Consider the following 17454-nt stretch of genomic DNA (forward strand, 5'->3'; position numbering starts at 1 on the left):
CTCATGCCTGTAATACCAGCACTTTGGGAGGCCGAGGAGGGCAGGTCACCTGAGGTCAGGAGTTCGAGACCAGCCTGGTCAACATGGTGAAACCCCGTCTCTACCAAAAAATACAAAAATTAGCCGGGCGTGATAGCAGGCGTCTGTAGTCCCAGCTACTCGGGAGGCTGAGGCAGAGGAATCGCTTGAGCCCAGGAGACAGAGGTTGCAGTGAGCTGAGATTGTATGACTGCACTCCAGCCTGGGCGACAGAGCGAGGCTCCATATCAAATAAAAAAAAGATGTTCATGACATAAAAATGTAAATTAATAAAGATTCATTGGTAACCTGGGAAAATATATATAATAAGTGAAAAAAGCATGATACAAAAATTTATAGAGTATTATCACAACTGTAATACTAATAATTGCTAACATGAATTAAATACAACAGTGCCAATCACTGACCTGAATGCTTTACCTGTGTGATATACTTTAATCTTCACAATGAGACGAATATTGTCATCTCTCTTTTACATATAAAGAAACTGAAGCTCAGAAAGTTTAAGTAACTAGACCATGATCACACAGCCAATCAGTGGTAGAGCTGATGGGGTTCTATCTGGTACTGACTGACAACAAAGCTTTGTGATGGTCCTGCTGCCTTTTAACAGTGAATATACCTAGGCAGAGAGATTTGGGGTGATTTTTCCCCTACTTTTTTACACTTACACTTTTTTTAAGAATAAGCAAAACTAACATACTAACTACATGAAGTAATCAAATAAAATTAATAAAGAGGGCTGAGTAGCTCTTTTATTCATGGCATGATAACTTGAGATAAATATAGGTAACGTGTCATTAAGCTCAAAGTTGTCTGGGCCTCTGCTTCCTTATCTTTAAAATGAAAGGGTTGCACCAAGCAATCTCAAAGACACCTTTCAATCTTCACATTACTTTAGTTCATTGTTTCTGATTATGCTTCAGAGATGGCACTTTTCCTCAGCAATAAGTTGGTTGTAGTTCCCTAAATTTGCTCAAAGAGCGTACCAAAGGAAGAACCAGAGGACCGATTGGGATTCATCTTTAACACCACAGAAGAATGAAGACTACCTTTGTTAATGATGAATTTTGAATAAGTATTAATGTAAAATGGTTACATACTTATTAAATTGTAATTGTACATAAATAATAAGCATATAAGTTTTTATTGTATATATTTAAGGTTTACATAATGTCTTGATATACATATAGAGAGTGAAAAGGTTAGTATAGTTAGCAAATTAACCTATCCATCATCTCAGTTATACTTTTTTTGTGTGTGTGGCAAGAGTACCTAAAATCTACTTTTTTAGCAAAAATTATTAAATATAGTTCTCATGTTGTACATTCCATCTTTAGATTTGTTCATCCTTCATATCTGCTATTTTGTATCCTTTGTCCTGCAGCTCCCCATTAAGCATATTTTTCTGATCTAATTCCAGAGTGAAAGATAAGTTGTGTTGGATATCAGTGCTAGGTCTTTTTCTGACCAGGGTTTGGTTTGGACATGTCTGGAATGCAAGAGTGAGAAACCCTTTGAAACTGCATGGAGAGTAGGTGTTTCCAGCTGAGAGGAGCATTTGATCTTTACTTGGAAAAAAAAGTACCTGCACTACAAAGAAAGGTTGCTTGTCTCCACAGAAGGATGAGTTCCTCCACAGGAAGCATGTGGCACCAACCGTGAAAAAAGAACAGAACTATCTGTAGTGCTATAAATATTAAGATGTCTGGGAAACATGAAGAATTTTTATTTCTGGCTACATTTATTTATCATTTCTATTTTTGATAATAGACTAGTCTTTATTTGGAACTCTTTCATTCCCAGCGTTGTATTTTTCAACACAGGGAAATGTAATGATTCAGCACATAACAGGTATCCAATAAATACTAGCTCAATGAAGAAAATATATTAACATTTAAGCTTTAATTAGAAGTATAGCTTTTTTAAGGTAAGTTTTAGGAACAGTTCTCTTCCTTTGATTAGTATCCAGAAATTCATCTTCTGAAGACCCTAGCATCTTCACATCAACTTTTAAAAACTTTCCATACCACATAGACCAAAGATTCAAATATAAAAAATGAAATAATTTTTATACTAGATATGGAAGAATTTATTTATCATCTTAAAGTGGGGAAGGGCTTTCTACTATTTCTAAAAATCAAGAGCTTACAAATTAAAATGATAAAGTTAGTAAAGTTAATAGAATAATTAAAATCTTTAGTAAAAGCAAAGAACAACAAAACATATGCACATAATAAGAACAATTAAAAGATTAACAACAAACAAAAAAGGTTTGCCACCCATATCAAGATAAAATAACAATCTACCAATATATGAAGAGTTCCTAGCAATCAATAAGAAAAGGACTGATAAACAATAGAAAAAGGGCAGAGAAAATGAATTCAGAGTTCACAGAAAAGGAAGCATGTAAGGCTCTTAAACCTAAAAGCAGATGCTCAACTAAAGTCATAATTAGAGAAACACAGGATATAATTGTACTAAGTTGTTGTGCCCCATGCATGAGATTGCCAAAAATCTACGAATTTCATACATACTCTGTAGTCAAGACCTCGGGAAGGGAAGACTGAATTATGAGTGGGAGGGTAAATTGGTACAACCTCTATGGAGGACAATTCAGCAATATCTATCAAAATCACAAATCCACACAGCCAAAGGATGATTTATCCTGAAACTAACAAAGCATATGCTTCAGGGACCCTCACTTGCACAACCCCTTTTCGAGGCTCTGGGAGGAGCCCTAATGATTTTTCAATATATTCCATGTTTTTGGAATCTTTGCCAATTGAGGGATTTTAGTTACAATTGGTTAAGACCACTGCTCTCTTTCTACTTGGACATCTCCTCCATCATACTTTCCTTTGTGAAGTGTGGCAATGGAGTGGCATCAGGAACTTTTGGGATCTAGCTAAAGGGAAATTGACTTGGAGATTCATTAAGGTTTGGGTTTATTAGGATGAATTTATGTCTTGTGCAATCTCCACATGTATAGCCAGGTTATTGCTAGGTGTCCTGGTGTAGGAATGGTTTCCAGAAACACTCCTACCACCCACTGTGCTAACCACCTGCCACTCTAACTAGAAAATGCAGAACCAGAGGTCGTATTGAAACATAAACATGTCTTATAACGCTTGATACCAGAATTATGTAGGTAGTAGAAAAGAAACAAGGCTTGAAATACGTGGAGCCAGAAGCCAGTCTGTGGAAAATTATTTTAATACTAGCCATGTAAAGTAACGAGCAGAATGTTTCATTATTACAGATACCTGGTCATAATGGGTGTTTTAATATATCAGGAATGTACCTGATGATGCAGCAATTAAAAAACGCACCATATATTCATAGTCTTTTTTTAAAAATGGGAATCACATGAAATAGAATTTCTCAGAATTTCCGGGTTGTAGGATACAAACCTATAGCAGCACTAGACATAGCAAGCATGTCTGTGTGAAACTGAATGCTTAATGCATCACAGCTGTCAATAATAAAAAAAAAGAATTTCAATCAACCATGCTAAAGAGAAGACTGAATTCACTTTCTGCTTTCTGTCTTTAAAACGCTGTTACAAAACTGTGGTCACATAAGGACGTAATCCAAGTCTGTACAGCAAAAAAAGATAGAGAAAAAAGCTTTATAAATGTGTGTCAGAGTTAATTAGTAAAAATATTATGTTATTTTTCAAGGTTCTGTGATAGTTATGGTATTTGTTAGCTTTTTTAAATTAGTAATTTATTGTGATTTCATTTTATTGTTTACATTAGTTATTTGGTTTTGTACCTACTTTAGATTTGATAATTTGTATTCTTTTTGTTTGTTTGTTTCCAAGGAACTTACTTAATCAGAACTTCAGAGGGCCCTAGAAAGCTGCATTTTTAAAGAGGACCTCCCCTCTGGATGCCCTTCCCCACTTCCCCTCATTTTAATGAGGATTCTAGGTGAATTAAAAGTATGTTTTGGGAAGTAATTTTAACCTTCATTGTGTGGCAGGTTATATATACAGTAATATTAAGTTGTAAATCATGTAATAGAAGAAAAATTTTTTTATACAAAGTGTTAATAGAGGCCTAAATATAATATGGTTTTTAAAATAAAATAAAATGAATTCATGTGTATATTGTTATAATCATAAAGATAAGAAAGTTAAATTGAAAGCTATACAACGAGAAACATTAATGGCAAATCCAAGTACAAATGAAAATGTTCTCTGAATTCCCAGGTTTCACTGGGCATCAAAACCCACCAATCTTTCAGTCCTTTTCTTATATATTATTCTGTAACCACATTCTCCACATTTGACTGGATCCCTGGACTTCATGTCATTTTCTGGGTGACATTCTCTACAGTTATATGCCATTGGCTGCTGCTTTGGGGTTTGAATGTCCTTCTGGGTGTCCATTGTTAGTCCCTACACAGCACGATGAAATTTCTCACTCTTGTATTATTTTTCTTAATGAAGGCTCACAAAATTATAATTGTTCAGGTATACAACCTGGATCAGTATTTGTAATTACCCAAATGCCTCAGAAAAATTTCAACCGGGGGAATTTATCTTAGAGTTGTTCTTATACAGTATGAAATGGCATGTGTACAAGGTTAATCACTACAAAACTGTAACAGAAAAAGGCTGAACTCAGTGGGGATCTGGTTAAACAGATCATGGTACATCCTGCATAATGGAATACTGTACAGCTCTGAAAAATGAGGACACAGTCTATATTCTGATATGGAAAGGGCTACAAGATATATTGCCCAATGAAGAAAAACAAAGCTTAGAACAATGTGTACAGTATGCTACCTTTCATTTTAAAAATAAAGAAGGAAGAATAGAAACATTAACTTTTGTTTATTTTTACATAAATAAGTTCTGGAAATGAATACAAGTGATTGTAGGGAGGGGACATTGGGTGGAATGCACTGAGGTAGGGATGAGATTGTTCACTCTATAGCCCCATACAAGAGATGTATATTCACTATTCAGAAGTTAAATGAAAAAAAAATGTATGTATATACATATTTTTTTTCCCCCTTTTGAAACAGAGTCTTGTTCTGTCACCCAGGCTGGAGTCCAATGGCAAGATCTCAGCTCACTGCAACCTCTGCCTCCCAGGTTCAAGTGATTCTCCTGCCTCAGCCTCCCGAGGCTGAGGCTAATTTTTCTATTTTTTGGTAGAGATGGGGTTCCACCATGTTGGCCAGGCTGGTCTCAAACTCCTGACTTTAGGTGATCCTCCTGCCTTGGCCTCCCAAAGTGCTGGAATTACAGGCGTCAGCCATCATGCCTGGCTAAATTTTAATATATTGTTGTTCACTTTGGCCACACTCATGGAGGGGGGTATTTCCAGACAACTTTTTGGCATCTTTTTGAAATTCTGTTCAGTTGCTCATTAGCCATCAAATTAAAATTCATACCTATTCATTTCTGCAGTATTCATATAATCAGCTCTCTATCAAAAAAACTGTGAAAATTATCTGAGTGAATTTAATGTAAGAGTTTAAGAAAAACTGGATAATACCAATGAAAATATTTAATTCTGTGAGAAATTTAAAACATCCCCACTTCAAAAGAAATAAAGGCAAACAAACACTGGGATTTATTATCTTGAATACCCCCATTTACAGAAAATAAAAGGAAAATATTAAAACTGTCTAATTGATAATGAGCTACAGACATGAATAAGAAATTCTAAAAACATAAAAGTATTAAGCTTAGAAGTCATCATTAGCTTCCATCATCTGCTCCATACAAATTCAACATACTGCAAAGTGTTGTCAATTTTGCCTTCTAAATATCTTTCCATTGTTCTCACTCTAGTCTAAGCCACCATTTTCTCTCTTTAAGACTAGCACAAAATGGGCAAAGAACGTGAATAAACATTTTTGAAAGAAGACACACAGACTCTCATGCCTGTAATCCCAACACTTTGGGAGGCTGAGGCAGGAATATAGCTTAAGTGCAGGAGTTCGAGGCTGCAGTGAAGTAGGATTGCCACTGCACTCCAGCCTGGGCAACAGAGCAAGACTCTGTTTCAAAAAGAAAGAAAGAGAGAAGACATATAAATAGCCAACAGGTATATGAAAAAATGCCCAACGTGACTGATCATCAGGGAAATGCAAATTGAAACAACAATGAGATATCATCTCACACCCATTAGGATGGCGATTACCAAAAAGACAAAGCTACAACAAGCATTGACAAGGGTGTGGAGAAAAGTGAATCCTTATGAACTGATGGTGGAAATGTAAATTAATACAGACATTATGGAAAATTGTATGGAGGTTTTTCAAGAAATTAAAAAATAAAAGTAGCATGTGATCCTCAATCCTACTTCTCGGGTATATATCCAAGGGGAATGAAATCAGTATGTGGAAGAGATATCTGCATTTCCTTGTTTATTGCAGCACTGTTCACAGTAGCAAAGATATGGAAACAATACAAGGGTCCATCAACAGATGAATGGATCAAGAAAAAATACACACACACACACACACACACACACACACACACACACACACACACAATGGAATACCATTCAGCCATAAAAAGAATGAAATCCTGCCATTTGTGACAACATACATAAACCTGGAGGACATCATATTAAGTGAAATAAGCCAGGCACAGAAAACAAATACCACATGATCTCATTTATATGTGGAATCTAAAAAAGTCAAACTCATAGCAGCAGAGAGTAGAATGGTGGTTACCAGGGGCTGAGAGAGAGGGAGGAATTGAGGAGTTATCAGCCAAACTATACAGAATTTCAGTTACACAGGAGGAATAAGTTCAAGTGATTTATTGTTCAACATGGTGAGTATAGTTAAAAACAATATTGTATTCTTGAAAAATTGCTAAGGGAATGGATTTTCAATGTTCTTGCCACAAAAAAAACTGATAAGCGAAGCAATGCACAATGCCATTTAGCCTGATTTAGCCATTTCACAATGTATACATATTTCAAAACATGTTTCACACCATAAATATATACTATTGTGACATATATATATTTATGTCAATTAAATTTGTGTCAATTAAAAAATGTGTGTCAATTAAAAAAAAAAGACAGGCCGGGCATGGTGGCTCACACCTGTAATCCCAGCACTTTGGGAGGCCGAGGCAGGCAGATCGCAAGGTCAGGGGTTCAAGATCAGCCTGGCCAACATGGTGAAACCCCGTCTCTACTAAAAATACAAAAATTAGCCAGGTGTGGTGGTGCATGCCTGTAATCCCAGCTACTCAGGAGGCTGAGGCAGGAGAATCACTTGAACCTGGGAGGCGGAGGTTGCAGTGAGCCAAGATGGTGCCACTGCACTCCAGCCTGGGTAATAGAGTGAGACTCCAACTCAAAAAAAAAAAAAGACTAGCACAACACCCTTTAAATGGCCTTCCTGGACTCCCTCTACATCTCCCTCATTGCATTCTCTACACAGTGGGATCATTTTAAAAGATGAATCTAATTATATCTCAAATGCACACACTTTTAAGACCCTTCACTGACCTCCCAGTGCTTATAAGGCAAGGATTAAACTTCTTTACGGCTTCTTCTCCTTTCAGGGCTTTTAAATACTGGTGTACCCTCCCCGACTGCCCTATCCTTTGTCTTCACTCATCACTCCACCTCCTCTGACCTACACTTGATCTTAGCCAAAAGGCCGAGAAGCGATGACACCTCCTCTGACCTAACCAACTCCTCCTCACACCTCAGATCTCACCTAAAAGCCCACTTTGTCAGGGAGGCTTTCCAAAGCAGTCCAGAACCCCCGTTGCACATTAGTGAAGCACCCGTACAGCTCCTTCATGGCGCTTTGCACAGGGATCATTCCTATTCACTGCGGGAGAAGTGGGGAGGGATGGCCTCCTACACTCCACCAGGGCAGTGGCTGCTGTTCACTGCACCTAGCACTGCATGTGATACCTGGAAGACCCTTATTAAAACATTTGTTGGGCAAGTGAATAAACATTACTGATAATAAAATAAATGGACCTTAGAACAAACAGACACTAATTTGGCCTGTAAAACAGGCAAAAAAAAAAAAAAAATTAAAAAGAAGGCCACTGTTCATTTGTCATGAGCAGGTGTAAAGCACCCTTCTACATTTTCATATCTTTTAATTGAGGTGAATTTTGCATAATATAAAATTAACCATTGGAAAATAGACAATTAAGTGACATTTAGTACATTCACAAGGATGAGCAACCATCACCCACCAGCTCTATCTAGTTCCAAATATTTCCATCACCCCGAAAGGAAACCTAGTACTCATTAAGCTGTTGCTCTCTGATATGGTTTGGATCTATGTCCCCACCCAAATCTCATATTCAATCATAATCTCCAGTGCTGAAAGTGGAGCCTGGTGGGAGGTGATTGAATCATGGTGGTTGTTTCTCAGGAATGGTTTAACACCATCCACTTGGTGCTGTTCTCGTCATAGTGAGTGAGTTCTTGCAGGCTCTGGTTGTTAAAAGTGTGTAGCACCTCCCCACACTCTCTCTTGCTCTTACTCCTGCCATGTAAGACTCCTGCTCCCCCTTTGCCTTCCACCATGAATAACAGCTCCCTGAGGCCTCCCCAGAAACAGATGCTGCCATGCTTCCTGTACAGCTTACAGAACCCTGAGCCAATTAAACTCTTTTCTTTATAAATTACCTTGTCTCAGGAATTTCTTTTATTTATTTATTTATTGAAACAATGTCTTGCCCTGTTGCCCAGGCTGGAGTGCAGCGGTGCAATCATGGCTCACAGCAACCTCTGCCACTGGGCTCAGGCGATTCTCCCACCTCAGTCTCCACAGTAGCTGGGACTACAGGTGCACATCACCACTCCCAGCTAATTTTTGTAGTTTTTTTTGTAGAGATGGGGTTTTGCCATGTTGCCCACGCTGGTCTCAAACTCCTGTACTCAAGCGATCTGCCTGCCTCAGCCTCCCAAAGTGCTGGGATTACAGGCTTGAGCCACCAAGCCTGGCCTAGGAATTTCTTCGTAGCAATGTGAGAATGAATTAACACACTCCCCAACCTCCCCTATCCCCAGCCTCTGGCAACCACCAATCCGCTTTCTGTCTCTGGATTTACCTATTCTTAGCCTTTTATATAAGTGGAATCATACTATATGCAGTCTTTTGTGTCTGGCTTCTTTCACTTAGCATAATGTGTTCAAGGGGGTTCATCTAAATTGTAGCACGGATCAGAACTTCATTCCTTATTATAATGGAATAATATTCTACTGTATGTATATACCACAATTTTTATATCCATTAATCTGTTGATGAACATTTGGGTTGTTCTGCCTTTTGGCTATTGTGAACAGTGCTGCTATGATCTCTTACCTTTCTGATGGGCGTGTAAACTGGTATTGGGCAAACTGATTACCATGCTTGCTAGGCTCTCATCCAGGCATCTGGCAGGGTTGCTCCATAATGGCACATCGGTTGGGACTGATCCTCCACTGCCTGTGCCATCAGTGGTTAAATATTTTGAATAATTATGAACAGATTACCATAAATTCAACAAAGTGGGGGACATGTTCTGCTCCCCTTAACCCCACAAAGGACTAAGACAGAGGTAGGTACTTTACCAAGGACAGCCAAATATAATGTGTGCGAGTGACCAATGAGGTAGCCAGAGGGAAAATTCAGCCTAAATAGGCATGATGACTGTTAGCTAAGCCAGTCCGATTTCTTATGTGGGGAAAATGAACTAAAAATATGGATGGGAATTGAAGAGTTGGTAATGGGAGCAGAAGATGAAAAAGGCCAGCTGTGAATGGCTGATTTCTGGAGCAGAGCTTCTTGAGCTGTGACTGCTGATGGGGGACAAGGTAGCTGGTCCCCAGAGCTCCCCTGCATCCTGAACGACCTGCAGTTGCACCCTGTGTGGCTCAGTGAGTTCTTATTTGTTCTTTGCAGCTACTATGAGGCCTGGTTTCATGGCTTAGATTCCTGCCCTAAATATTTCTACAATTGTCATTCCTACAAACCTCCCAATGACTGAGGCAACCTGAGTGATTCTTTGCATCCAAAGGAGCTTAAGGAAAACACCTCTGAAAAGAAGTTAGGTTATAGATATCAAGAGCTTTATAATCATTCAGTCTTTGATCCAATAATTCCTCTCTGGTGCTCCAGTCTAAGACAATGATGCCAGAGTCAGAAAAACCACATACACAAGGAAGTTAATCTCAATTTTAGTTTAGTGCAAGAAATTGGAAATGTGTCCAAATGTCGGCAAATGATTAAAAAAAGGAAAAAAATAAATTGTCTAAATTAGATTAAAAACTTATTTATTAAGAATTATGTGTATGAATAGTTTTATATTCATAAAGAAATATTGTTCTATAATGCTTTTATTTTAAAAAGGCAGGAAATATATATTTATATGGAAAATATTAACAGAAAGACACATAACAAAAGATGAATAATGATTATCTTTGGGTGATTTTTTTGCCCTGTTATTTAAAATATTTTTATGAAACATGCATGTGTTGTCTTTATAATAAGAAAATGCTTTTTTTAGGATGGGGGTGGTGGCTCAAGCCTGTAATCCTAGCACTTTGGGAGGCTGAGGCAGGTGGATCACGGGAGATCAGGAGTTCGAGACCAGCCTGAGCAATGTGGAGAAACCATGTCTCTACTGAAAATACAAAATTAGTTGGGCAAGGTGGCACATGCCTGTAATGCCAGTTACTCGGGAGGCTGAGGCAGGAGAATCGCTTGAACCCAGGAGGCGGAGGTTGCAGTGAGCCGAGATTGCACCATTGCACTCTAGCCTGGGAGACAAGAGTGAAACTCTGTCTCACACACACACACACACACACACACAAAAGCTTTTTTAAAAAGCAGGGTATAGTATGGCTTTTAGACAGAAACAAATCATCCTAAGCTGATATTTACTTCTTAGAAAACGGGGAGGGACAAAAGCTTCAGTACTAGTAGAAAACTAAAAGAAAAAGATCACAGAGACATGGAGAATTCAACCTCCACCGAATTCCTGAAGGAGCCAGATGGTATTCCCATTTTCCAGAAGGCACAGGATACTGCATTTTGAGGGAAGGTCAAAGAAGGGTTTGCTGTAGCTGGGAACACTATGCCAAATCTAAGTCCACAGTGGCCACCCAGACACAGAGCTTATTAGGAAAAGCTCATGCCATTCCAGATGACAGTTCCAAATGGACAGACTTGTAATTTTTCCATGTGGATCAGAAACATATACCCACCATACAGCATTGCAGTGAAACTCCAAGAATGGCAGCAGGAAGGAGGTAGAGCAGTTAATTAATTAAACACTTATTTATTGAATGTTTACTATGTTTGGGCACTATTGTGAGCCATAGGGATAAAAATTCCTGACCTCATGGTGCACACATGCTACAGTGTGGGATTGCAAGATAAGGAGAGGGGGAAACAATACATAAAAAGTAGCAGCAAATATAGCAATGTTAGACACATATGGAGAAAAATAAAACAGTGGAAGGAGTTTGGGAGAGTCTGTTGTCCGGTTCTTAGAGTTTAAAGAGGTGATGAGGTAAAGTGGTGCGAGGATATTTGAGTGAAGATGTGAAGAAGGTGAGAAATTGAGTTCAAGAAAAACATTCTAGACAAAGGGAGCAGTCTGGGTGCAGTGGCTCACACCTGTAATCCCAGTACTTTGGGAGGCCGAGATGGGAGGATCACCCAAGGTCAGGAGTTTGAGACCAGCCTGACTAACATGGAGAAACCCCGTCTGTACTAAAAATACAAAATTAGCAGGGGCCTGTAATCCCAGCTACTCAGAAGGCTGAGGCAGGAGAATCACTTGAACCTGGGAGGCAGAGGTTGCAGTGAGCTGAGATCACGCCATTGCACGGCAGCCTGGGCAACAAGAGCGAAACTCCATCTCTAAAAAAAAAAAGACAAAGGGAGTAGCAAATACAAAGACCCTGGGGCAGGATTGTATCTGGCCTGTTCAAGGAACGCAAGGAGGTCAGTGTGGTTGGGAGCAGAGTGAGCAATGCGGGGGTGGGGAGTGGTGGGAAGAGAAGGAGTGGAGGAGGGTCAGGTCATATATAGCCTTGAAGGCCATTGTAAGGAGAAAGAAGGAGACCAATGAACCCACAGATGATGACTGATAAAGATGCATGTGGCAAAGATCAGTCCAAGGCCCCTAGCCCAGGTCACTAGGAGTATGTCATGTCATTTGCTGAGACAGCAAACAAAGAGGAAGGTCAGATTTGTGCCAGGGAGGGCATGGGAAGAAAAGAAAGGAAGAAATCATAAATTTGTTTGGGAATTTTTTTTTGGTTTTTTGGTTTTTTTTTTTGGAGGGGCCAGTGGGTCCCAGAAGTTAGAACTGGTACCTCAGGAAACTGGTCGGGATAGAGATGCAGTTGATGAATTAACAGCAGAGTGCTCAAATTATGAAAGTGAATGAGTAAATGACAGTAGGACATGCTGATAAACAGTTGTTGAATCAACCTTGTGAAACTGCTCAGGAATGTGTTTTATTAGGTTCTTTTGCCAGAAGAGGAACAGAGATAAGTGACCTTAGATACTGGGGTTATTGTAAAGCTGCACAGGAAGCTAGAATACATTGTCACATAGCAATCAGGACTCATGGAGCCTGAAAGGTCACTGAGGTGCAGTTATTGGGACCAGCCTACGTGTTCACGTGCCCATCACAGGAGTCCTTCTAGTCACAGAGCCACTCTGTCTCTGCTTCTATTGCTCTTGATAGGGTATTTCTCTTTCTCCCTCAATCTCCATCTCAATCTCTATCCATATTCCTCAAAAGAAATTCTCTAATTTATTTGGTTAGTGATCACCTATGAGAGAGAACATTTGATCAGAACTCTTTAACATTTTTTAGACTGGGCGTGGTGGCTCACACCTGTAATCCCAGCACTTTGGGAGGCCGAGGTGGGTGGATAACCTGAGGTCAGGAGTTTGAGACAGCCTGGTCAACATGGTGAAACTCCGTCTCTACTAAAAACACAAAAAAAGTAGTCAGGTGTGGTGGTGGGTGCCTATAATCCCAGCTACTGAGGAGGCTGAGGCAGGAGAATTGCGAGAACCCTGCAGGTAGAGGTTAAAAAGTTAGCAGCTATGGTGGTGCACATCTGTAGTCCTAGCTACTTGGGAGGCTGAGGTGGGAGGATTGCTTGAGCCCAGAAATTCAAGCCTGCAGTGAGCCATGATTGTACCACTGCACTCCAGCCTGAGCAACAGAGCAAGATCTTGTCTATAAAAAAAAAAAAAAATCATGTAGATGATGTTTAAATAATGGGATTGATGAGATTACCAAGTAGAGATTGTAGAAATGAGAAGACCTGGAATCAACCAACATTTAAAAGTCAGACATAGAGGCTGGGTATGGTGGCTTTCACCTGTAATCCCAGCACTTTGGGAGGCCGAGGTGGGCAGATGACCTGAAGTCAGGAGTTCAAGACCAGCCTGGCCAACATGGCGAAACCCCATCTCTACTAAAAATACAAAAATTAGCCAGGCATGGTGGTGTGCGCCTGTAATCCTAACTACTCATGAGGCTGGGGCAGGAGAATCGCTTGAACCCAGGAGGCAGAGGTTGCAGTGAGCCGAGATTGTGCCACTGCACTCTGGCCTGGGCAACAAAGTGAGACCCTGTCTAAAAAAAAAAAAAAAAAAAAAAAAAAAGTCAGACACAGAAAGTAAGACCAGCAAAGAAGACCACAAAGGAAGAATGAAATAGGTGGGAAACCAGGAGAGCATGGTGTCAACAGAGGCCAAGATTATTTCTGGAAGGGGAGTGGAGTGAACTATGTCAAATGCTACTCAAAGTGAAGTAAGATGAGGACCGAGAAATGACCATTAGATTTGGCAAAATGGAGGACACCTTAATAAGAGCCATTTATTAGAGCGATGAAGACAAGCCCGACTGGAGTACATTGAAGGGAACTGGAGGTGAGAAAGTAGAGAGAACAAATACAGATGTCTCTTTTGAGATGTTTTACCATGAAGAAAAGCACAGAGGAAATATGGGGTTAAGGAAGTTTCAAGAGGGATGAGCAATATTAAGGCATGTTTGCAAACTGTGGGAACTCATTCCATAAAGAGAGAGACTAACAGTGCAGTAAAAGGTGAATAATTGCAGGCATAAAGTCCTTGAGAAGGAGGACAAAATAGAATCCAGAGAACTCCAGAGAAGTTTTCGCCAACAGATTTTTTAACCTATGGGAGAGCAGTTTTAGGAAAACGGAGGAGGCAAAATCCAAACTGTGTGAGTTTAAGGAATGAAATATGGAACTAAAAATAACACAACTAAAATGACATTAGTGGTTCTCTCTGGGTAATACAGGATTTGGGATAATTTTTTTTTTCTGTGCTTCTTTATACATTTCTGTGACTTTCAAATTTTCTGGAAGGAATTCTTACCACTATCATAATTAGAAAAAAAATGCAAAAAGTTTAAGAAAAGTGAAGTCAGTAAGTGTACTGAATTGCATCTGTCTTGGAAGTAGGCCCACCCCTGAGAATACAGGAAGTACAGCAAGAGTATCTAGACACAGAAGTGACCCTGGCAGGAAGGCCGTGTTGTTCATGATGAAACTGTTTCTCCTTTTCAAATCCCCAGTCCCATATCTGCTGGGTACTACTAATTCAATGTACTCCAGATACAGGAGGAAGTCCAGCCTAGCAGGCAAAACACAATAGCTAAAAAGGGTGGCTGCAGTCATTGCAGTTGTTCAGTATTGTGGTTGCCTCAGGTGAGGCTTGGAAGTCTAGGCAGATGGACACTTCACGCTACAGAAATGTCTACATGCAGGCAGCCACGCTACTGGAGTCCAAGACCAGGACTGGTGGGGTCAAGGGTGGGCTTGTAAGAACAAAACTAAGCCCCAAGGCTAGGCACAGTGGCTCACGCCTGTAATCTCAGCACTTTGGGAGGCCAAGGTGGGTGGATCACCTGAGATCAGGAGTTCGAGAACCCATCTCGAACTCCCACCTCTACTAAAAGATGGGAAACCCTATCTCTACTAAAAATACAAAAATTAGCCAGGTGTGGTGGTGGGTGCCTGTAATCCCAGCTACTTGGGAGGCTGAGGCTGGAGAACTGCGTGAACCCAGGAGGCAGAGGTTGCAGTGAGCTGAGATCACGCCACTGCACTCCAGCCTGGGCAACAAGAGTGAAACTCGGTCTCAAAAAAGCAAAACAAACAAAACAAAACAAAACAAAAACAAAATTAAGCCCCCAGCAGGCCCACCATAGTGCTCCATTTAACAGAGGCCTCACATTCCTAAAGGACCTCTGAGCTGGTTATTTCCAGGTGAGGCCTCACATTTTACAGTGATGCACTAAAAGGACTGAAAGAAGGCGACTCTTACCATACAGCTTTGAATATGCTTCCCATTACTAGACCATTCATCTGTCCTGCATTATAAATTAAGGTATTTATAATCCCACAATTATTTTATGAGCAGCACAATTACATTGCATATTTTTCTTTGATTTAAAAGCCCCAAGGTTTTAGAGACATTTAAAATGTATCACATTTAAAACTAGCCCTGTTATAGTATTTCTTTATTTTCTGAAGTTAATAGACTTAATTTTTTTAGAATAGTTTCATATTTACAGAAAAATTGAGGCCAGGTGCAGTGGCTCATGCCTGTAATACCAGCACTTTGGGAGGCCGAGGAGGATAGATCACCTGAGGTCAGGAATTTGAGACCAGCCTGACCAACATGGTGAAACCCTGTCTCTACTAAAAATACAAAAAATTAGCTGGGTGTGGTTGTGTGTGCCTGTAATCCCAGTTACTAGGGAGGCTGAGGCAGGAGAACAGCTTGAACCCAGGAGGCAGAGGTTGCAGTGAGCTGAGATTGCACCATGGTTGCAGTGAGCCAAGATCGCACCACTGCACTCCAGCCTGGGCAACAGTGCAAGACTTCGTCTCAAAAAAAAAGAAAAAAAGAAAAATTGAGCAGATAGCATAGAGTTCTGATGTTCTCCCTCCACCTCCACCCTGCTCCCAGCACAGTTTCCCCTATTATTCATATTTTGTGTTAGTGTGGTTTATTGTTACAATTGATAAAAACCAATATTGGTACATGATTGGTACCAGTTATTGGACTTTACCAACTAAAGTCCATAGTTTACATTTGGGTTCACTCTTGGTGTTGTACAGTTCTATAGGTTTTGACAGAAGTATAAGGTCATGTATTCACCATCATGGTGTCATACAGAGTAGTTTTGCTGCTCTAAAAATCCCCTGTGCATCACCTGTTCACTTTTCCCCCTCTTCACTCCCCTTGGCAACCACTGATCTTTTTACTGTCTCTATAGTTTTGCCTTTTCCAGTATATCATACAGTTGGAATCATGCAGTATACAGTCATCTCAGATTGGCTTCTTTCATTTAGAAATACTCATTTAAATTTCTTTTTGTGGCTAGATAGTTCATTTCTTTTTATCACTGATTATTATAACATTGTCTGGATATACCACAGTTTTTTTATCCACTCACCCATTGAAAGACATCTGGTTGCTTCTAATTTTTGGCAATCGTGAATAAAGCTGTTATAAACATCTGTGCACAGGTTTTTGTGTGGCCATAAATTTTCAGTTCAATTAGGTAAATACCAAGGAGCATGACTGGTAGATCACATGGTAAGACTATGTTTATCTTTGTAAGAAACCATCAAACTGTCTTCCAAAGTGGCTGTGCCATTTTGCACTCCCACCAGCAGTGAATGAGAGTTCCTGTTGCTCTATATCCTTGCCAACACTTGGTGTTGTCAGTGTTCTGGATTTTGGCCATTCTAATAGGTATGTAGTGGTAACCCATTGTTGTTTTAATTTCCAATTTTCTAATGCTATATAATGTGGAGCATCTTTTTATATGAATATTTGTCATCTATATCTTCTTCTGGGAGATGTCTGTTATGTCTGTTCAGATCTCTGTCCACTTTTTAATGGGCTTTTTTTTTTTTTTTTTTTGAGACGATGTCTTGTTCTTGTCCCCCAGGCTGGAGTGCAACGGCGCAATCTCGGCTCACTGCAACCGTGGCATGATCTTGGCTCACTGCAACCTCCGCCTTCGGTGTTCAAGTGATTCTCCTGTCTCAGCTTCCCGAGTAGCTGGGATTACAGGCAGCTGCTACCACGCCTGGCTAATTTTTGTATTTTTAGCAGAGACGAGGTTTCACCATGTTGGCCAGGCTGGTCTCAAACTCCTGACCTTGTGATCCACCGGCCTCGGCTTCCCAAAGTGCTGAGATTACAGGCGTGAGCCACTGCTCCTGGCCTCTTTTCCTATTTTTGAGTTTTAAAAATTCTTTGTATGTTTCGGACACAAGTCCTTTATCAGATATGTATTTTGCAGATATTTTCTCTTGGTCTATGTCTTGTCTTTTCATTCACTTAACGTTTATTTAATATACTAAGAGCCTAAAAAATTGCAAGTGTCTCAGGCTTCCC

General features: G+C 39.9%; 1 protein-coding gene and 1 long non-coding RNA gene across 2 annotated transcripts in view; both read right to left on the minus strand.

Annotated features, from left to right (window-relative positions):
• LOC134757005 (uncharacterized) overlaps window positions 1-17454 on the minus strand; it is a 52490-nt gene that overhangs the window by 21523 nt on the left and 13513 nt on the right. The window lies entirely within an intron of this gene.
• On the minus strand, window positions 4259-4435 carry LOC109029365 (DNA-directed RNA polymerases I, II, and III subunit RPABC4-like). The gene has a single exon (XM_055359814.1). It carries the CDS (start codon window positions 4433-4435, stop codon window positions 4259-4261), a length of 177 nt encoding a protein of 58 aa, XP_055215789.1.

This window comes from Gorilla gorilla, chromosome 14, assembly GCF_029281585.2.
Source record: "Gorilla gorilla gorilla isolate KB3781 chromosome 14, NHGRI_mGorGor1-v2.1_pri, whole genome shotgun sequence".
Classification (NCBI taxonomy): Eukaryota; Metazoa; Chordata; class Mammalia; order Primates; family Hominidae; genus Gorilla; species Gorilla gorilla.